The sequence below is a fragment of the Lissotriton vulgaris genome, chromosome 4_1 (genome assembly GCF_964263255.1).
Source record: "Lissotriton vulgaris chromosome 4_1, aLisVul1.2, whole genome shotgun sequence".
In the NCBI taxonomy this organism is placed as follows: Eukaryota; Metazoa; Chordata; class Amphibia; order Caudata; family Salamandridae; genus Lissotriton; species Lissotriton vulgaris.
In genome coordinates this window covers 2,045,010,221-2,045,033,114 of record NC_141691.1, presented here as the reverse complement: position 1 = coordinate 2,045,033,114, position 22,894 = coordinate 2,045,010,221, and the positions used below count along the sequence as shown (strand labels likewise).

At 44.3% G+C, this 22,894-nt stretch overlaps 1 protein-coding gene across 1 annotated transcript in view; it reads left to right on the top strand.

The window, feature by feature from the left end:
• NUGGC (nuclear GTPase, germinal center associated) overlaps positions 1-22,894 on the top strand; it is a 1,233,257-nt gene that overhangs the window by 164,957 nt on the left and 1,045,406 nt on the right. The window contains exon 6 of the mRNA XM_086966431.1: positions 12,480-22,191. Within this exon, the coding sequence (XP_086822557.1) occupies positions 12,480-22,191 (9,712 nt within the window). The remainder of the gene's footprint in view (positions 1-12,479; positions 22,192-22,894) is intronic.

Here is a 22,894-nt window from a genome sequence, read left to right as displayed (position 1 = left end):
AGGAGATATTTTTAAGGACCCTGTCAAAGCTAGAATATTAACACCATGCATTGCCAAAAAATATAAGGCTGCACCCTCCGATCTCTTATACATTAAAGAATAATTAACTCCTGTCTCACTCGTAGTCTCTAGTGCACGAAAAAGGGCTAACTCTCAAATCTCGGGGATGCGCCTTCCCCAGAAAAGGGGTACAAATTGATTGATGCCTCCAGAAAATGCACAGCAGCACAATCTGCAAATTATTGGCATATTGCCAACAGCCAAGTCCTATTAGCTAGTTACGAAAGTGCTCACTGGGATGAAATGTAGGGGCTCTTCCAACATCTCCCAGAGGAATAGAAGCAAAGGGGGCAGGAAATTGTTAATGAGGGGTAGCTAATTACAAACAACTCGATAAAATACGCATTAGATTTTCTAGATGCGACAGCTAGAGGCCTAAACACCAGCCTGCTATTACGTAAATATTCTTGGCTCCATGTCTCTGACTTTAAACCTGAAGTGCAGCAGGCAATCCTTAAACTCCCATTTGATAAGGAACACCTCTTCGGCCCTCAAGTGGACAAAGACCTTGAGAAAATGTAGAAAGACACTGAGGTCGTAAAATCAATTGGGGCTTTACAAACTAATACCTACTGTTGCTCCTTTCGTAATCCCAATTTCAAACAAGGTACGGATCTGCCTCCACAGACAACACAGGGTCAGCCTATAAAAATCAAGGGCTATCTTCCACTGCTAAGACCTTTTACAGGGGCTCATACAAAGGAAATAATTTCAAGGGAAGGGTTTGCGGGAATAATACCAGTAACACATATACAAATACCAAACAATGACTCCCCCCACCTTTCCCCCTGACCATTTAACACCTATCGGGGGTCGTCTTCAGAACTTTTTTGTCAACATGAAAATCAATCACCACAGACCAATGGGTGTTGGACATTATCCAACATGGTTAATGTCTGCAGCTCATTACAACGCCACCAAATATTCCACCTCGCAAGCTTAAATTATCGATACAACAGCAGGATCTCCTCAAACAGGAAATACCCGCTCTCTTACTCAAAGGAGCAATAGAACCAGTCAAAAAACAATATCAAGAAACAGGGGATTATTATACTTCCTTAGTCACAAAAAGGACAGAACACTATGACCCATTCTCAACCTCAGGCCACTGAATCATTATACCCTTCCAAAACGGTCACTCTTCAAGAAGTGACGAAGACGGTCACTCTTCAAGAAGTGATTCTGCTATTACAAAAAGGAGACTTCATGGCTGCCTTAGCCTTGAAGGACGCCTACTTCCATATACCTATCCATCCCGCCCACCGAAAATATCTATGGTTTGTCTTCCAAGGGAAGCATTATCAAGTCAAGGTTCTTCCTTTTGGGATTTTCCCCGCACCACATGTATTCACTAGCAGTAGTGGCAGCACATCTGAGTAGACAAAACATCCATGTGTTTCCTTATTTGGACGAATGGCTGATTAAAACAAACTCACTCAACCTTTGCGAACAGCATACACAGACAAAAATAACCCTATTGCATCAACAAGAGTTTTCCGTCAACCTACAAAAGGCACATCTTCAACCAGCTACAATATAACCATATCTGGGAGCCATATGAGATTAGCATGCTTAAATGCAGACCGGATACAAAACATTATTATACTAATCCAACAATTTTAGACCCGGACTCTGGTCTTTGTCAAAACACTTATGTGACTTTTGGGCATCATGGCACCCTGCCTCACAATAGTCCCACATGCCAATTTGCGCATGAGACCCCTTCAAGAAGGTCTCTAACATCAATGGGCACAGTTACAGGGCCAAGTACAAGATCTAGTGTTGGTAGACAGCTGCACACATCACTCTCTGCAGAGGTGGAATCGACAAAACCTATCCATAGGATGGCGGTTTCAAGACCCAGTTCCCCAAATCATTCTCACAGTGGATGCTTTCCTCACGGGTTGGGGAGCTCATCTCCAAAGCACTCCAAACACAGAGGTCTTTATATCAATTACCTAGCTTCAAGCTGTTCACAGAGCACTGAAAGCCTTTCTGCCTCACCTACAGCAAAAAGTTGTCCTAATCTAGACGGACAATATGACATGACTAAAATATTTACAAAAACAGGGGTACTGACTCTCTCCAATTATCTTGCTTTGCCCAGGAAAAATAGAGCTTAGCATTATATCACAACATTCATCTCCTGGCAGAAAAGGTACCACGAACAAGCAATCAAGTTTCAGACTATCTGAGTAGGATGCAGCAACGAGTCCACAAATGTAAACTCCACTCTGAAGTCCTCCTACCATACTTCAAACAAGCATTTGCAATGCAATGGTCTCGGCATCATTAAAGGTAGAGCTATTGGCATTGCTCATGACATTTTTTTTCTTTAAATCAAAAATAAATGGGCATTGTCATTAACATTGGCATTACACAGCACTCTGCACTCAACAGCACACAATGCTCTGCACACTTGCTCTGCACTCACTGCTCTGCACACTCACTGCTCTGCACACTCACTGCTCTGCACACTCACTGCTCTGCACACTCACTACTCTGCACACTCACTACTCTGCACACTCACTACTCTGCACACTCACTACTCTGCACACTCACTACTCTGCACACTCACTACTCTGCACACTCACTACTCTGCACACTCACTACTCTGCACACTCACTACTCTGCACACTCACTACTCTGCACACTCACTACTCTGCACACTCACTACTCTGCACACTCACCACTCTGCACACTCACCACTCTGCACACTCACCACTCTGCACTCACCACTCTGCCCTCACCACTCTGCCCTCACCACTCTGCCCTCACCACTCTGCACACACCACTCTGCCCTCACCACTCTGCCCTCACCACTCTGCACTCACCACTCTGCACTCACCACTCTGCACTCACCACTCTGCACTCACCACTCTGCACTCACCACTCTGCACTCACCACTCTGCACTCACCACTCTGCACTCACCACTCTGCACTCACCACTCACCACTCTGCACTCACCACTCTGCACTCTGCGCTCACCACTCTGCGCTCACCACTCTGCGCTCACCACTCTGCGCTCACCACTCTGCGCTCACCACTCTGCGCTCACCACTCTGCGCTCACCACTCTGCGCTCACCACTCTGCGCTCACCACTCTGCGCTCACCACTCTGCGCTCACCACTCTGCACTCACCACTCTGCACTCTGCACTCTGCACTCTGCACTCACCACTCTGCACTCACCACTCTGCACTCACCACTCTGCACTCACCACTCTGCACTCACCACTCTGCACTCACCACTCACTACTCTGCACTCACCACTCTGCACTCACCACTCTGCACTCACCACTCTGCACTCACCACTCTGCGCTCACCACTCTGCGCTCACCACTCTGCGCTCACCACTCTGCGCTCACCACTCTGCGCTCACCACTCTGCGCTCACCACTCTGCGCTCACCACTCTGCGCTCACCACTCTGCGCTCACCACTCTGCACTCACCACTCTGCACTCTGCACTCTGCACTCTGCACTCACCACTCTGCACTCACCACTCTGCACTCACCACTCTGCACTCACCACTCTGCACTCACCACTCTGCACTCACCACTCACTACTCTGCACTCACCACTCTGCACTCACCACTCTGCACTCACCACTCTGCACTCACCACTCTGCACTCACCACTCTGCACTCACCACTCTGCACGAAATAAAACAATTAGGTAACTGATGGTTTTACTATGAGGAATCTCGTGAAGCCAGGTTTTAGCTGTCGTCCCTCCACTCACAAGAGTCTGGTACCATGGTGACCTCGTAAAATCCACAATACTTGTTAATACAAGACCATTTAATCAACGAGAGTAGAGAAAGGCTTCACGGCCAAAGGAGCCCTCATAATTAGAAATGTGCATTTGCCCTCATTTGCTGAGGCTAGAAAAGCTTTTTCGGTCTGCTCAGTGTTGTGTCAAAAGGTAGACCTGCGCACACCTCCCTACAGCTCTGAATGGATTGGGTTAATAAATGGATCTAAACTACGGCCTACTGTTTACTACTGGATTATGTGAGTTTAACTGCCCCTTCTACATTGTTTGGGATGTGCTAGATTCCGGGCCAATATGCTGGAGCGAAACTGGCACCAGATTCATGGGATGTGCAACTTTCCTTTTAAACACTTTGGTGTAAGATCTCGTCGCTCACAAAGCGCACGCTAATTATTTTCCCTCCAAATGGATGTTGATTTATATAGATTTAATGAGACTAGACACCATCAGATCAGTGCTCTCAGCATTTCTGTGCAAACAAATATGTAAATAGCCAAGTCATGCATTGTTTAGACTTTTCCCTTTTTTACATTTTTCCTCATATTGCCTAGATATGAAACAAGCCATACTTTTAGTCGCTATTAAATCTGTCCCGGAAAACTCCGGTGGCCTCACTGCCGCCCTTTGCTCACACAGCAGCCCGTGCTCGGCTTCTTATGACTCACCCGGGCTGTCTCTTTATTCCTTCTTTGCGGTCATATGACTGGGACAAACATGGCCACGCGACGTGAGGAGGAGCCGAAGAAAGAAAACAAACACTTGCATCGTCATTGCGCGCTCCGTTGACGGCCGCAGCCCCGGGTCTGCCGCGGCCGGTCCTGCAGTAATGGGCACGGCGCATGCGTAAGCCCGAAACCTTCCATTGGGCACGGCGCATGCGCAAGCAGCGGGAGGTATTGCTAGCGTCTCAGCTTCCGAGGAGGACAGCGCGTTCGCGTGCGCGTGGCCGGCGCAAATCGCCTTGCGCGCGGCCAGTGCTGTCGTCCTGGGAAGCTGAGCCGCTAACAATAAGGTCTCTGGCGAGAGCGAGCTTCGCTCGCTTCTAGCCGAGACCTAAAAATTAGGGTTCACACAAATAGACCTGTTTGCAACCCCAGAATAGGCTAAATGTTCATATTTTGCATCCAGGTACCCACACCCCCTAATTAAGGGCAATGCTCTATGGATGTATTGGTCGGGATATTTGCCTAAGCCTTTCCACATCTTTTTACTGCTTCCTTTAGTGGTAAGAAAGCTCAGACAAACCTCCCTCACACAAATGCTCAAAGCGCCAACATGGGCTTATCAACCATTGTTTACAACACTACTGGAGCTCTCCCTAGTTCCACATGAGAAGCTTTCACTTAACCTAAACCTTCTCACACATAACCAGGGTACAATAAAACATTCCAATCTCAAGGAAATTAACTTTGCGGTATGGCACCTGAGGTCTTGGAAAGTGGATACTTAAACTTACAATAACAATGCATGGACATTCTTAAACAAACTCCTAGACCTACCAGAAGACCATGTTATGCTGCCAAATGGGAACGATTTGTTCTAAACTACCAGCAGCAAAAAGTCAACCCTCTAAATGCACAAGTACAAACAATTATTTCTTATTTGTTGCATTTGCAAACTACAGGTTTAGCCAATACTTCAATATGCTTATACCTTGCAATGATTGCAGCCAACTTGCAAAATAGACAACACTTATCTTTGTTTAGAATACCTGTTATTAAAGACTGTATGGATTGACTCAAAAGAATCTTTACCTCTAAGCTTCCACCTGCACTAGCATGGACCTTAAACATTGTACTAACAAGACTTATGGGACCTCCATTTGAGCCACTACATTCTTGCCAACTACAATATTTGTCTTGGAAAGTTGCCTTTTTTAATTGCTATCACTTCACTTTGACGGGTCAGTGAGATCCAGTAGTGTTCTGAACAAATCCAAAGTTCCTTCCAAAAGTTATTTCACCTTTCATATTAATCTATAGAATTACCTGTCTTCTTTCCAGAACCTGACTCAGTTGCAGAAAGGGCTCTACATACTTTAGATGTCAAAAGAGCTTTAATGTATTATATCGACAGAATTTGAACATTTAGAAAGACTAAGCATTTACACATTGCTTTTTCTCCTCCTCACATTGGAAATGCGATTTCTAAGTCTGTAATATCAAGATGGATAGTAAAATGCATCCAAACGTATTATGCTAAAGCTGAAAGACTCCTGCGTGTTTCCCCTAAAGCTCACTCTACTGTTAAAATAGGGTCTTCAATTGCATTGTTAGGGAACATTCCTATTGCTGACATTTGTAAAGCAGCAACATGGTCCACTTCACACACCTTCACAAAACATTACTGTGTGAATGTATTTGCATGTCAACAACCAATGTTGGCCAAGCGGTACTAAAAACTTTTAACCGCTTAACCGCGGCGCAAATTCCGCCGCGGTTTGATTATGTGGGCGGGCCGCGTCGGCCAATGGATGTGCACAGCACTACGGAGGTAGTGCTCGCGATGGCAGTTGACAGACGGGCGCAGCGCAGGAGTTACAAACAACTGCTACCCCCACAGGTTAACCACCGCTTAGGGAGAGCGACTGCTTTACAGTCTATGCACAGCATGTGTATCTACAGCACACATGCCTCGAACGTATTATGTTACTTACCCTGTAACCATCTGTTCTTGGCATGTAGGTTTATAGATTCACATGCTCCATCCCTCCTCCCCAGAACCCTGTGAAGGTTGCCATTTACATACTTTAAGGGGCATCACTCGCATGTAAATCACATTACTGATGCATACTACAACCCCATTCTCACCCACCTGCGGCAAAACAATCTGGCAGTGGAGTTGATGCCCATGCGCAGTATCTCCAAAAGGAGGAGTCACACAGCCTTGTGACTCAAAGAAACTTCTTCGAACAAAAACAACTTTAATTATTAGAGCCCAACACTAGATGGTGAACTTACACTCATCATGTGAATCTACAGCACTACATGCCTCTGTCTCTGATTCGGGCAAGACTGTCCGTTTCTGTCCGGATCTTAGTCATTTCTGGGGATGGCATCGTCTTCTATTGCACTGATCCCAAATTGCAGACTACGGACTCGCCCCATTCCGGAGGAATTGGACGTACAGTGGCGTCAGGTCTCCGGTTCTTTCAACGACCTTGTGAGTGTCACCGCTCGCATGAGATCAGCTCTCCAATGGTGGGCGCCACAGTCCAACCTTGAGACAGGAACTTCTTTCCTCTCCACCACTCCAGAACTCACGCTCACAACAGACGCCTCATTAGAAGGCTGGGGTGCTCACCTTCAAGGCCTTTCCATCAAAGGCAAATGGTCTCTGCTTCAACGTTCCTGGCACATCAACAGGCTGTAGTTGATGGCAATTTTTCTGGCGCTCAAGTCGTTCCTTCCTGTGATTCAAGGGGAATCGGTGCTCATTCAGACGGACAATAGCACCAGTATGCACTATGTCAACAAGCAGGGCGGAACCAGGTCTCCACTCTTGTCTCGGCTGGCTCAGTCGATCTGGGATTGGGCAAACCGTCATCAAGTTACCCTGGCGGCGGTGCATCTGCCGGGCGTCTCCAACATCCTAGCGGATTCCCTCAGCAGGTCCACGTCATCGACCCACGAGTGGGAGTTGCATCAACCAACCCTCGACCTCGTTTTTCAACGATGGGGTCGTCCGTCTCTGGATCTCTTTGCAACACCGGAGGACCGGAAATGCCCATCTTACGCAAGTTGGCATCCCCACCACGGGTCGTGCGGGAATACCCTTTTGATGAATTGGTGCGATCTATTCGCCTACGCTTTTCCTCCGATCCCGTTGGTGCCTCTTGTGCTGTGAAAGATGCGGAGGCAGCCCTGCCACATTCTCCTGATCGCCCCCTGATGGCCCCAACAGGCGTGGTTCTCGGAGTTGCTCCTTCTGTCCCAGTGCAAGCCCATCCTCCTTCATCCTCGACCGGTCCTCCTCACGATGGACAAGATTCAAATTTGCCATCCGAACCCCTTCTCTCTACAATGGTCGGCCTGGAACCTGAGCACCTTGAATTTGCGCATTTAAATATCTCGCCGGAATGCAGAGACATTCTCGCTCAGGCCAGAGCTCCGTCTACCATTAAGACTTACAAGCTCAAATGGAAGAGGTTCTGCCATTGGTGCGTGGCTACGAATAACCATCCTATCCATTCCACTCCGGAGCAGCTACTTCCGTTCTTTTTGGACCTGGCTCAATCCGGGCTTTCCCATGCTACTTTGAGAGTTTTCTTGGCGGCAATCTCTCATTTCCGGCAGGATGGCTCCCCCTCTCTCTGGTCTTCCAGAGTTATTCGTCAGTTTTTCAAAGGACTGTTCCGGAAGTTCCCACCTCTTCGGCATCCTCCTCCCACTTGGCATCTCAATGTCGTCTTAGCCCAACTAATGAAGGCGCCATTCGAGCCTATCCATAGGGCGGACTTAAAGTTTCTGACCTGGAAGGTAGCCCTTCTCCTTGCTCTGACTTCATCTTGTCGTGTGAGTGATCTTCATGCTTTCACTGTTAAACCTCCTTTTCTTCAATTCAAACCTGACCGTGTGGTGCTTCGCACCAACCCAACTTTCCTGCCGAAGGTGCCTACGGATTTCCATCTAAATGAACCTGTTTTCTTAAAGACTTTCTTTGCCGAGCCTCACTCTCCGGCAGAGCAGCGATTGCACTCTTTGGACATCAAATGATGCCTTAAATTTTACATCAGCAGAACAGCCCCTTTTCGCCAGTCCGATCAACTGTTCATTGCCTACGGACGCATGCATAAAGGGCGCCCTGTTACCAAACCAACTATTGCACGTTGGATTTCTTCAGTCATGGTCTTCTGCCATCAGCAGGCCGGCAAGCCTCTACAGTCTTCAGTGAGGGCTCATTCCACATGGCGATGTCATCCTCTACCGCCCTGTTTGCTGGTGTGCCGCTTCATCAGATCTGCCGAGCAGTCATCTGGTCCAACAGGCACACGTTCATGAAGCACTACTGCTTGGATGCCATCAACAAGGCGGATACAACAGTGGGACGGGCAGTACTTCGTCATCTTTGTAACTAAGGTGAGCCTCTGTCTTCCCTCCTCCACTATGGTTTTATATGATTGCTATCAGTACTTACATGACTGTATTATTATTATTGTCCCTTTGGTTTCTCCATGCTGTTGCATAGCAATCGGACCTCTACGGATGTTACTGCTCTCTCTTCTATTCAAGCATGTGAATCTATGAAAGACACCCTAATACTGGAGAAGAACAATTGTTACTTATATGTAAACAGGTGGTTCTCCAGTATTGGTGTCTTTCATAGATTCGCATGCGACCCACCCTCCTCCCCTCAGAGGCTCGCTTCTCCTCATCGACTCTTTTGTCACTCTTGTGCTCCGAAAATCTTAGGGTCTGAGCTCTCAGGAGAAGTTTCTGGAAGGGTTCTGGCACCTGATTGGCTGTAGTTGGACTAACATAATGACAGGAATATGTTACAAGTGTTTTCTATCTCTATCATGTATTCCTATGTAGGAATTGTTTTTGAGTATTTATTATGTATTTTCTAGTATTATTTCATGTGTTATGTATTTACATACATATGTTATTGGTATGTTATTGCTGTTTTATTTACCGTGGGACTCCCACTTCGACAACGGGAAAATTCAAGCATGTGAATCTATGAAAGACATCAATATTGGAAAACCACCTGTTTACAGGTAAGTAACAAGTGTTCATATGACTCACCCAGGCCTCCTTCCGCCATTGGGCGTTGTAGCGTTCGCAGGGAATCCCTTCGTCTGTCGTCCCCCCTGTCAAGTCCCTCACCAAGGCATTCAGAAGGTCTGAACCATCCCCGGGGCATCAGGGTCAGTAAATTGACAAAAAAGTACAACAGTCTTAGCAACATGACCATCTTGAGTGGGAAGATTCTTGCCATGATAGGCAGTTGCAGTGTGCCCCAGAAATGCACACAAGTCTGGAGAGACCGTAGTGCCCTATCCAGGTTCCCTTCCCGTAGGTCTTCCAGAGAATGAAAAACGTGTATACCAAGATATTTAAATGAGTGGGGAGCCCAGTTAATGTCGGCTGGTAGTAATACTGGCTGCGGTATCGGACCCAACAGAGGGAACAAGTAGGTTTTTTTCTTGTTAACCCGTAAGCCTGACAGTGCCTCAAACCGCTCCAGGAGTGTAAGCGCAGTTGAGGTGCCAGGTACCGCCGCTTCCAGGTACACCAACAGATCATCAGCATACAATGAAATCATATGCATTCACCTGTCTAATCTAAGACCTATCCCTGCTCCACCCTGCCGGATCAGCTCTGCAAGGGGTTCAATTGCCAGGGCAAATAATAGGGGTGAAAGGTGGCACCCAATATATTACTGAGGATTTTGAAATCGAGGTTGAGCAGGGAGAGTGGTTGGTACTCTGTTAAGGGGGCGCTGGCCTCTTTAGTCCAGGGGAGGGGTTGGCCTCTTTAGTCCAGGTGAGGGGTATCACCAACGCACTCTGGGTCGACTCAGGGAGGCCACCACGGTGTAGGGACTCTACGCATAGGGTCACTAATCTTGGCGCCAATTGGGCAACATATGTCACATAAAACTCTGCCGGGAGTCCATCCGGAAACCGTGTATTTCCCTTTGTCATGTCCGCGATGGCAGCTCTGACCTCATGCAAGGTCACTGGGCCTCCCAAGTCCTCCTGCACCTGTTCGTCCAGCCCCCGTAATGGCACCCTTCGAATGTGCCTATTTACTGAGGCTCTGACCCATTCACCTTTGAAGCCAAAATCAGTGCTGAAGGTTGCCTAAAAAATGTCTTCCAACTGAGTAGCAAAAACACTTTAGATACTGAGATCTGGCACCACAAATGCTTGTAACACAGGAGTTGCAGGAGGTCCTGATAAAAAAACTTTGCTCATCCACTGGAAGATCCTTACAAAGCTGCCCCCATCCAACTCTCTACACATAACGTTTCACATCCCGAAGTAGCGCAAATTATCTTTCCTGGGAGAGCGATCCTTCAATACACCCATACCTCCACCACATAAAATGGTTAGATGTAAGGGCACAAGTCTACAACCTACTCCAAGGTACTCTTCTCCCCTACTGCCACTTCCTCATCCTTGCACACCACCCCAGTCTCCTGAGTCCCCTTAAGAATGTGTACACACAATTTTCAGACCCCAGAAGTCCTTATTTTGAGCTTTTTGCACCTGGAGAGGGGACAATGCCATGAGATGATCCCATGGTAAGATAATAGAGCTGACCCAACTAACAACTCAAATTCAGATCCTTTCTTTCCACCTCATCCAGGGCAAACAGTTCTAATAAAGATGAATAACATGACAGCCATACATTACATCTAGAAAATGCTATCCCACCTCATGGAAGTTAACCTTCCTTGTGGCAATCCCTTCCCTCAGACCCTTTTTCGAGTTGCTAGCCCTAACTATATAGGAACCATTCATGCAGGTCCATAGGGATAGGGTTGTGCTTAGAATAATTCCTTAATGCCTACCGATTCACTTCAACAAAGACCATTGCGCTCCCCATCTTATTCCTGCAGCCAGATTTTACAGAGGAAAAGGCTTTGCACACACTAGATCCCAAAAGGGCAATCCCGTATTGCATCTACAGAAGTCCTTTTGTAATACAAAACAACTCTGTGTCATTTACTAAACCCCATATGGGACACCCCATTCCAGTTCAGGCATGAACCTCGGGAGCACACTCCACGTGCAAAAATGGCAACAATGACTTTGGTAGGTAACACCCATTAGCAGATATTGGTGAAGCTACTGCCTAGTAACTACCTCCCAAATTTACTAAACACTACTCTGGACAGTCAGGCTGTCAGCAGTCAGTCATCCAAACTGTTTAAGAGCAGTACTTCAAACTTCTTCGTAACTAGCCACCGCTTGCCTAGAAACTGTCTTGCGGTCTGTGCAAACTACAACAACCACACATGCTATGAACGGAAAATGTTACTTACCCCGCAACCATCTGTTCGCAGCGTGTAGTGCTGTAGAATTGCTTGTTCACACCTACCTCCCCGTGGCGGCTGATGATCACAGATGTTCTGATCATTTCTATTACATTATCTAACTATAAAACTTACCTTTATCTATATTACTACACATCTCTTGTACTACTCAATAGCTGAGCAGAAAACTATCTGAGTTGGAGTCTGTGACCTGGTGCAGTGTGGATTAAGGAAGGGAGCTACAAAAGATCTAGTGATCCACATTTCTTGAAAGAATAACAAGTTGCAAACATCATATTCAAAGAATATGCATCCATAATGCTACACAATGCTAACAAAAGGTTACAGGGTGAGTAACATTTTTCTTGTATAATGTGGGCTGTTTAGAAATAGTGCCTTAGAAATTTGGATATGGTTTATCATTTTTTACGGATATGACTAGTAAGAGAGCCTGTGTTCAACAAAGACAAATGTATTAATATTTGGTCAAAAGTGGCCTATTTGAAAGAAGGTTAATTACCCAAACCTCAAATCTTGTACCTTGTATTCCATAGCAAATGATATTTGGACTATTTTTTTCCTTTTATATTTGCTGAATTTGTTGTGCTGCCTGACCGTACTTTATAGTAATACATATACTGACTACACCTTCTTTCTTTCAGGTCCAGTGGCCTGTCCTCACCTCTGTGCAAGTTCCTGATCTGCGAAGCCACAACTTGGCTTTTGTAAAGAAGATTGGATTTTCGGTTCTCTCGGGTCCTGTGTGGGCATCTGAAACTACTAACACGTCAAATCTTACTTTCACCATTACAACCACAGGAGAACCAGCAGCAGGGACGTCTTTGGCATCAAAGTCATCTTTATCTGCATTGCCACTGATGAATGTTTGCACAAGCTCAAGACATGAATCAGCTGGAATTTGTTCAATACCCGCAATCTCAACTTCACCAAAAACTGCGAATCCTACTGAGACAATTTCTAGCTCTGAATCAGCTATACTTCGTTCCAACTCACCCGAATATGATATTGTGACTTCAGTTGCAAAGCTAGCATATACTTCAGACAAAGGCCCAAAGCTTATTCAGCAATCTGGCTTTTCCCAAGAGGCGGATGACGACAGTAACATACTGCCAGTGTCTGCCTGTGAGAAACAATCACCCATTCATGAAACAAACTTTGAAACCTTGCCTGGAATGCAAAGAATACTGAGTAACTCAAAGGAGTGTTGCAAGGTTGGACAACACAATCAATTGGCGGATCCTGTATATTCCACACAGTGTGCTTGTCAGTCTGAGAGTATTGATGCAAAACATGTTCCTCCCATTTCTGAATTTGTTGAAGGTGAACTGCGCAAATATGGTTCTGTTTCCAAGGTAATAAACTTGGAGCAAGAAATAAAACCCATGCATAAGATTTGCCTTTCGGAAGATGTGTTGCTACAGGTCAACAATGCCAATATAAATCTTGATGCAAATGGGTTTGTGCAGGGTATGTTGCCTTCAAGAACACATGATTGTTCTGTAGCCCACTCCGAAACTCTGCAAGTGGAAGATGAAAGTGCTTCTCCAAGTCTCCACAGATTCGAGTGTGTTTGTAAGGAGAATGTGTGTTCTGATTTAGCCAAACAAACAACGGATTATGCAAGTGTAGAGCATGGTCCTCTTAGCTCTGCTGGTGTCCGGATGTGCTTCAAGGAGTCCAATCCAGGAGATCGGATGCCAAAGTCCACAGTGGAAACGAACCGTGCAGCAGACATGGGCATTTTGGCTGGGACCGGGCATAGCAGTGATAAAATGGATATACACCATGAAGGTTCTGACATTAGTAAAATTCAAGTTTTTCCCAGTTTGACTAATCCTCTTCCCCACCCATCTACTCTCAATGCTGCTGCCGATGTTCGTGTCCAGGTCCATATAACTTCTGAAGCACCCAGTGAGAATTTCGAGGGAAGTAAAGTGATCAACAACCATGCATGCCACATAGGTCATGCAGAGATGTTTGCTGACTGTACCAAAAAACTAAGTCCTGTTATTGAAGAAATGCCTGTGTATCAGAGTTACCCAGCTGGTTATGAAGGAGATATTGCAGCTAATGCTAAAGACAGTTTGCATGTCAGCCGAGGGGAGGCGATTGTAGAGCCTGATGGCATCAGTGAGAAATTACTGAGAGAAGAAACAAAAATTGATGAAAAGAATATTCCATCTGTGAATGAGCAGGATCACTGTGAGAATCACATACGCTTTCATTCTGTAGAGTCGCTAGGGTCTGAAGGTGCCCCCTCTATTAGCGTGTTTTATGATGCCAGTTGTAAAAACGAAACACCGGTTTGTCAGTATCAACCTCCAGTGGATACTTTCAATGTAGAGGAATCTTGCTGCCCTGGACCAGTTTCCGAGATCTCCACAATTGGTTTCAGAAAGTCCAATGAAGTAATGATGCAGGAAAGTATTTGTGCAAGTGAAAATTCTAAAAAAGTAGTTCAGACTCAAATTGAGGTTGACGAAACTGGTTTACTTTCCCTTTTCAATAGAGAAAGCAAAAGTGACTTGTGTGCTCAAGAAAATAGTTCTGATATGCAATCCTATTCTGTCTTCAGGGAGCATCCTGGAAGCAATAAAAACAAGACAACTTTGCAGTCTGAAGACCTTTCTTGGTCTAATAGTGATGTCAAAAGCCACCTCGCAAACAAGCCAAGTGATTTAGATTGCAATCTTGAGGCAGGTGACCAGAGAGAGCTAGGAATTGCATCCAAACAAATTGAGTCTACGATTCCAAAAGAAACTAGCCCTCGTGCTCCTTTGTTACCTGAAATATCAAGTGGCATGAGAGATTTGTCTGTAAAGCATGGTCAGTTACTGATAAGTATGCATCCTAGACCTACAGCAAATGAAATGGAAATAGACTTACTAGACACAGATTCTGAGCTGAAGATTACGCACACAAGTGCTTTCGGAGATTCAGTCATTGGGGATAGAGACACTGTAATGCAGAGTCCTCTCTCGTTGAACTCTTTGGATGCCATGAAGAAGGGAGCAAAAGTCACTGATAAGTTCACAGTGTTAAGTACTGGAAATGAGCAGGCTTACTGCCCTCCCATTTCATTAAGTAAATCAGCAGAGGAAACGCAACTTACAGAGTTTTCTACAAGTGGGTTTTCTATTAAGCCCTTTAAGGATGTTTGCAAATTTGATGTACTTCCAGTAAATGTGCTGTGCCCACCTCAGATACAAACTTGCTGTCCTGTGTTAACTGACCAGGATACTGTGACTCTTCCAGAAAACTGCTTGACAGCTGGAGGTGAGAAATCTCCAATTTGTGATTCTTCTTGTGTTGAATTGATAAGTTTCACAAGTGTGAATGTGGAGGAGAAATTAAAAGAACCTAATAATCAGACATGCAGATTGATGCCATCTGTGCCTGACTCGAATGAAAAGATCAAAGCAGATTCTACTGAACTGAAGCCAGAAGAGGCATTCTCTGACAATAACAGACAAATAGTTGCAGTACAAAGGTTTCCACTGGCTGAAAAGAATGCCCGCCTAAGCCCTAATTTAGATGCTACTCATCTTGAAACATGTACTACAAGGAAAGAGGATACACATTATAGTGAGGCACCTCTACAAGAAGTACCAGTTGAATTTGCAAGTGGCACATCTTCAAGAGCTATCCCCGCAATAGGTCCTGACAAAAATTCAACCATGACAGATATTTTGCAAACCAACAATCTCCTCAGTTCTGGCCCCATGCCACTGCCAGCCACAAGCTGTAATAGGTTGTCCTCTTCAATGGGCACAATAAGAATGCCATTTTCCATTAAGAGAGAGATCAAACTTAATGACAACACAGAAGGTGAAAACGAAATGGAAGAAAAAAATGTCAGCAACGCTGGCATGAAGGTTAAAGACCGGGAAAATGAAGCCAGTGAGAATGAGGTGAAGGAAAATGAGGCTAAGGAGGTTGTTGAAGCCAACGAAGAGAAGGCCAAAGAGGTTGAGGCTGAAGAAACAATTGTCATGGAGCTTGAGGCCAGTGAGCTCAAAGACAAGGAAAATGTGGCCAAGGAGATTGATGCAATGAAGGATCATACCATTAAGAATGCTTCCCAGAAGGATGCAGAAAAAAAAGATTCTTGTGATAACATAAGTAAAATGCTTAGTGAGAAACCTTTGCTTATGCCAAGTAGTCCTCAGTGTGATTTGTGCTTTTCAAATACCCTGCATGAGACAGACTCTCCATCCATTGCGTTGCCAATTCTTGTGGGTAAGGATGTTTCTGAAATGGATATCAAACCTTCTTCAGAACATCTAGACAACAGTGTTGGCACTACACAGAGCAGTGTGCAAGTTGATGAAGGCGAACTATCCCACAGCAGTTTGGAACTCAACTCATCTGAGAAAGGTGATCAGGCAGGACACTTGAAGCCTGAGATTGAAAGAACACCTCACATTGATGGCCAGAAGGAATTATTAAATGAGGCAAAATCCAACAAAGCACAACTTGCAACCTCCATTAATAGAAATGTGGCCCGATTTGAAGAAAATCATGAACCTTGTGAGAAGCCAGAAACTGAACTTGTTGAATGCTTTTTAAACAAAGAAGAGCATGTTCCAAAATGTACGGCAAAGACACCATTACCTGTTCCTCATTTATCGTCCGAAATGCATGATGGGAATACTGTTACCTCTTCCATTGAAAGTACCAGGCAGTGTGAGCTTCCATTGATGGTGCAGGATAAGCATGAAGAAGATCAAGGTGATCAAAACAGCCTTGACACAGCTAGCCAATCCAATGCTCAAAACCAAGATAGCAGACAAAGGACCAGCCTGGAGAGCCCCCCAGAATTAAGATTGGCATCTGACAAGGATATCGAAGATCTTGATTTTGTGGCTGCCATCAAAGTTTCTGAAACAACCATTGAATCAGAGATCTCAAATGGAGGGAAGAAAATGGTAAGATGTCAAATGAAAGAAAATGATGAGTTTGACAACATTTCTTCTTTTGGTGAGACTGGACCTGAGCATTATGCCAACATGTCACATTCTGGCAGAGGAGATCAACTAGGCACTCAGAAAAGCTTATCTGAAATCAGCAAGTCGGCACCACATGCCTTTCCATCTGCACCTCTAGAAGTCTCTGACAGAGCAACGGATTTCCATTTAAAGGCACATGACCGAACCTTGCTTTCCGGAGGCAACAAACTGAGCCAAGATTTCCTGCCTGGCATGTCACCAAGTACACTGCAGGAAGGTGGTGATACTGAGTTTGTAGAGCCATGCTCACCCTGCAGTGCCTCAGTTCTAGATTCTAAAATTGACGTTTTGGATTCAATGTCCGATATGTCTCTGACCTTCAATGAAGCAGATGTTAAGGAAGACTGTTCTGAAAATAGGAACAAAAAAAGGGCATTCGTGGAGGTTTTTAATCCTGAAGAGGAGTCCAGTCCTCCCAAAAAAACATGCCTTTCACAATCTTCCTCGCAGTCTCTACTTATTGCTGACCAAAATGACTATCGTGCTAAGCTTGTTGGAAACTTAGTTAGAGAATTCTTAAAATATTGGCACTCCGCTTACAGCATTTCAGCTGGTGATAGTCAAATGGATGTTCGTAGAAATGCTGCGCAAGAGTCAGGCTTAGTAGCTTTACTTGTCAAAAGTTTTTTTCTGAAGCCTTTGAACAGTAGTGGCAAAATGGAAAAGTATGTGACTGTTGGTTCACTCAGTGACAAAGAATGGCCCAAAGGTCATTCTGAAATCGATAATTGGAAAAGTGTCTCTGTGGAAGAAAGTGCTGTAAATGCATCAAGTGTGTCTAAAGAAGAGAGAGACTTCTGCACACCTGGCTTGAACAACAATTCATCTGTGGATAACAGAAATTACGATGTTCCTACACTCCCAGATGCTGCTTCACTTGGATACGAAAAAGAAATAATTAGTAATAAATACAGAGCCTGCAATGACCAAAGAATTTCTGAAGATAAATCCTGTTTGATCAGTGTAAGGTTAGAAGAAGTGGGTAAGTGTCCAGAAAAGCAAATGGACACTGGTTCTAAATCAGTTTCAAATGTTCACATTGATCGTGAAGTGGAAGATAATGATTGTGGGAAAAATTCTTTCAGCTGTGATGAGTCTCTTCAAGGCTCCAGTGTCAGCCAGTGCAGGATCCAAGGGGACATCAAAGACAAGGACTTGCCTTCCTCCATGCCTGAAGTCAGACTCCTGGAAGATAATTCATTGAGTACAAATGTTTCCAATGCTTTTTCTCCTATGGAAACAGATCAGATAAACGTTTGTTCTGAAAAAGATATCCATAGTTCTGATATTCATATGAAAGAATTGCTTCTGAATACAACCCTGCCAGGCTGTGCAGACAATGATCAAATAGAAGGGCAGTCTAAAGAAGTTGTCTTGCACCCTAATCAAACAGTCTGTACTTCAGAGCGCCATAGTTCTGCTCATTCACCATCTGCTAATTATGAATTGGACCAGGATAGCATTAGCACATCAAAAACACGTCACTGTTTAGCAAATAGAGCACAACCTGACTCTGTGAAATCATCTTGGCCAGTTTGCTTGGATACAGATGACCTGATGACAAGTGATGCAAGTCAAACTGGCTCTCACGATGTTACTTTCAGTTTTGAGGAATCTTCAAGTTTCTCGGTAGGTGAACAGTGCACGGCCCAAGAACCTATCAAACAACTTGATGGCTCTTTCCTTGATCAGAAAGTAGCAGTAGCCAACTCGCAAAAAGGAGCTGGAAAAGATAAAAATTCTGATGAAGACCTGGGCCGAAGTTGTCATACAAATTTAAGGATATTGGAATGCTTGGAAGTTCAAGTTGGGTCTGAAGCTTCAATAACTAAGGCTGCAAGCAATCCGCAACAGACTGCTTTTGAAGAAAACACCTTGAATAGAAAGATAGCTTTAGACAGGGAAAACAAAGTGAATGTTTCTTCTGTCTTCATACAAGAACTCACCATTGCATGTAAGGAAAATGACAAGGATGAAACACTTACTGTAGATAAACCTGATAATGCCAGTGTTTCTTTAACACAAAAGGTCCACTCCCCAGGAAATAAATTGTCAGATGAGAAATCATCACCTTTTGTTGATGATGGAAAAGAACACCTGGATGAGGAAAATATTGTAAGTGAAAACCCAGTCCTTAACCTGGGTAATGCTAAGTCTCCGAGTTTCTTAGCCAACACGCAAAATATATTGGAAAAAACAATTGAACATCTTGCTGTGTCCTCTGCCTCATCTGAAGTAAAAAATATCAGTATAGCACACTCGGATATCCAAAACTCACATTTATCCAAAGAAATACAGGAGCAACCATGTCTAGTTTTCTCTCATTCAGAAGTAAATACGACATCTAGTGATCAAGTCGTCTCCTCTGAAAGTGACTGGTCCAGTTTATTATCTTGCAGTCAAACTGAAATATTAGATCCTACTGATAGCTCGAGTGAGTCCTCTTTTTTGGAAAACGAGGTAGCTGATTCTTTGGAAGATGTGGGAATTGATCAGGAAAGAACAGTTGCAACAATTGGGATCTCCTGTTCAGAAGCTACCTATGATAGCGAATATTCAAATGCAGCATCATCCCCCTGTGTTGAAAGCGTCAGGATTGAGATAGACAGCGATGAAGATACCTTCAATGACAATCAAGTGAGTACTTCAGAGGATGAGGAGTGGTCTAGTTGTTCGTCTGGTAACCGACTTGTGATTGTTGAAAAGACAAACAAGTCGCTGATGCTTGAAGAGGAGATGGAGTCTAGAGAGATGAATGGTAAAAAACAAGAAACATGTAGTGAGGGAATAGGAACTTCAGCTATTCAGTTTGCAAACAGAGAACCCTGTTCAAAAAGTAACTTTGAAAATGAGATTATAAGTGCATCGGTGATAAGCCAGTTGAGTATGGATCGAGATTGTGAAGTAGGAGGCCTCACTGCTGCATCAAACCCATCATCCGGCAGCCAGGGCAGTATTTTATCCGTTTCTGAAAACGAAGATGGCGCCTCTGTGGGGCCTGAGGAAAAAATTAATTCCATTTCCACTGACTCTGAAAAGGAAGACAGTGATTATAAAGAAATGGATATGGTTGGTATTGATAATTATAAAGGAGCAACAGTAACTCTGGTGGATAACGATGTAGCAGCGAGACAGTATAAGGAAGGAAACGTGAATGAAAACAAACCTATTTCTTTAGATGGTGATAAGCGGCAGAGTGCAATATGCAGTATTCAAGAGATTACTGCAGACTTACCTGTTCAAACTGCAGTTAATAGTAGTAGAAGCAATTCATCTGAGGAACTAGATAAGACCAGTTGTGGATTTTCAAACCAGATGCTGTGTTCAGAAAGTATTATGGATGCTAACAATTCAGATTCAGATGCAGCTGCAGTTCAAAACTCCCTTGATAACAACGTATACATAGACCATTGTTATAATTTAGGACATACCAAATCATCAGGTTCTTCATTTGGAAGCCCCCGTAGCCTTAGCGATTGTTCAGAAGACACCGATCTGTCTTCTTTGGTGATAGACGAGCAGACTGACTCCCAAGTTTCCGATTGCAAAAATCAAGAGCTTCTTTATGAAGAAAGAGGAGAGATTGGAGGGGATTGTTTAGATGCATCATATCCTTCAGAGAAGCTAAGGGGATCCAAATGTCTTGGTCGCTGTGCAAATGACGTGTTGGAGGAGCAGAACCAGGCTAGATGTGGATCAACAGATCTAATGCAGCATTCAAAAATTCAAGTAAATTCTGGAGATTCACATGCATTGTCGTGCCCTGCTCTTGGTCCTGGGGACACGAAAGACCATGACTATAATGAGCCCTGTGGAAACCAGTCCTCTGCATCGTATCCCCCATTTGTCAGCCAAGACACCATTTCAAATATTAATGTAGCGAAAGGATCTCCGATTTCATCAAAAGTTGAAAGAACTGATTCACAAACATCAAAAAATATTGAGGCACCTGCTGAAATGGGGATTTGTGTAGTTGTTAAAGCCTACTCGACAGAATCAAAAGCAACTTCCCCAGTTCGGTGTGACAGTGACAGGAAAGTGAGTGCTGAATCTAGCTTTCAAGAGGTCAAGAACAATATGGATGATCCCACTGTCAAAAAAGATATTGCCTGTGTCCAGTCGATTAACAATAAAATCACAAATGAGTCTATTAATGAGAAAGGTGAGATCAGTAATGGTTGCAAATCTAAACTTAACAATGTAGTCAGTCAAAATGTTTTTGGTCTTTCGGATTCTGTTGATTTAGATGAGTCTGTTTCTACATCAGATGCCAAATGCAGGTTTAGAGAAGTTTCTGAAGATATTGACAAATGCTCCCTTGCATCAGAGGAATTGAATGGGCATGTTAAAAATAAATCTCAAACTTTTTCAGACACAGGAGTGGCACTGGTTGAAGTTCCCACTTCCAAAACTATTTCAAACACAGCAGCAAAAGAATCAGCCCATGTTGAAAGTGATGGAAAGGATTTTGTACATAAAGCAAGCACAGTTGTTGGTGTAGATGTTGATGAAGCAATACAGTGTGATATCCTACAGGCCACCAATGCTTTGGGTGACTCCTCCCTCAATCTGGAACAATTCAAATCGCAAATGGAAAAGACAGATGGTGGGACATGCAGACTAGAAAATATTGAAGACACTCATGATTTTGATGCAAACAACTCAATTGCCAGTGACGATGAAGAGATTCTGACTGTCACTGAATCCAAAGATTCATGTTTGCAGTTTACAAAGTCGCTTGATCGAGGTGACACAAGCCAGCCTTTCACAGAAGGGGCAATAGACAAAAGTGGCTGGTCATTTTCTTCTAATACATATGAACAGACTGCAGAAGAAGATTGTAGCAGTACCAAAAATGCAGGGCAGCTAGAACAAAGAAGTGAGAAAGCTCTGGAACTTTGTGGTGAGATTGCAGAAACCTGTAGCTCTAGAAAAACTTTCCAGCTGAAAGTTAGCAGTGACACGTCATTGTGGAGTGAAAAAGAACTAGATAGCTGCAACAATGAAAAAGACAATTTCACAGTATCACAAACTGAGAGAGACCATAGGCATACTAATACACTTCTGCCTAAGAACGTAAACCACCCATATGAGGAGGCTAGCTCTTTTAGTTATTCAAAAGAAAAAGAGCCCGGTCCAGAAGATTATGGTGACAGAAAGGAGCACGCAAGTGTGTTTGAGATTGAAAAGGATTCCTCAACGGCGTTTGCATGGACCGTTTCACATACTGAAGGCCAGCGGTTACCTTGTGGTCACCATTCTTCTATGTCACATACTGAAGGCCAGCGGTTACCTTGTGGTCACCATTCTGCTATTGCCAGTCCTGGGGATTCACGATCCAAAGGTATACCTTTGTGAAAGGGTTTGTGTGTTAATTAGGTTTCTGATTGAAGGGCAACTCCTGTGATGCTTGATTGTGTGTGTATTGTATTGTAATTGTATTTGTATAGTGCTTACTACCCTTGGCTAGCATCTACAAAACCAAGAGCAAAAGAATCCTGTAGGACTTTTTATACCCTTGTGTAAATGCTATGATAAGCGTTAATTGCATTTTCTCCAGCGGTAGCATCCCACTTGAATTAGGAGATGATGATAAATTGCATTCCTCCTATGTTACAATTAGCATTTGCCACCAGGCCTTTCCTTGGTGTTAATCACCCATGATGACCAGTGTCCAAATGATATTCCCTTCCTATGCACTTGACTACAGGAAGTTAATAATGTGCATGGGAGGCAGCCTTTTATGTGCCTTTTTTTCTTTTTCACCTCTGTATTTGATTGCCATCTTTGTTACGGTCTCCCTCTTAGATTTCCCCAGTTCCTGGTTTAGGTGTTTAGCAGGCTTCAGCGCTTGCCTCCACCCCCTACCTATGATTCACACAGTTGGGTTCAAACTATGCTACTTGTGTCACTGACACTCCTAGTTATGTGACACAGATCTGCACTGTTTGTGCTTGTGGTGCCATGGCCCAAGCACCTCTGGTTGGATTGCGCGCTCTGTGACTGTCACCAGTTTTGGTCCTTGAGAAACACATTATTCCCTAGAT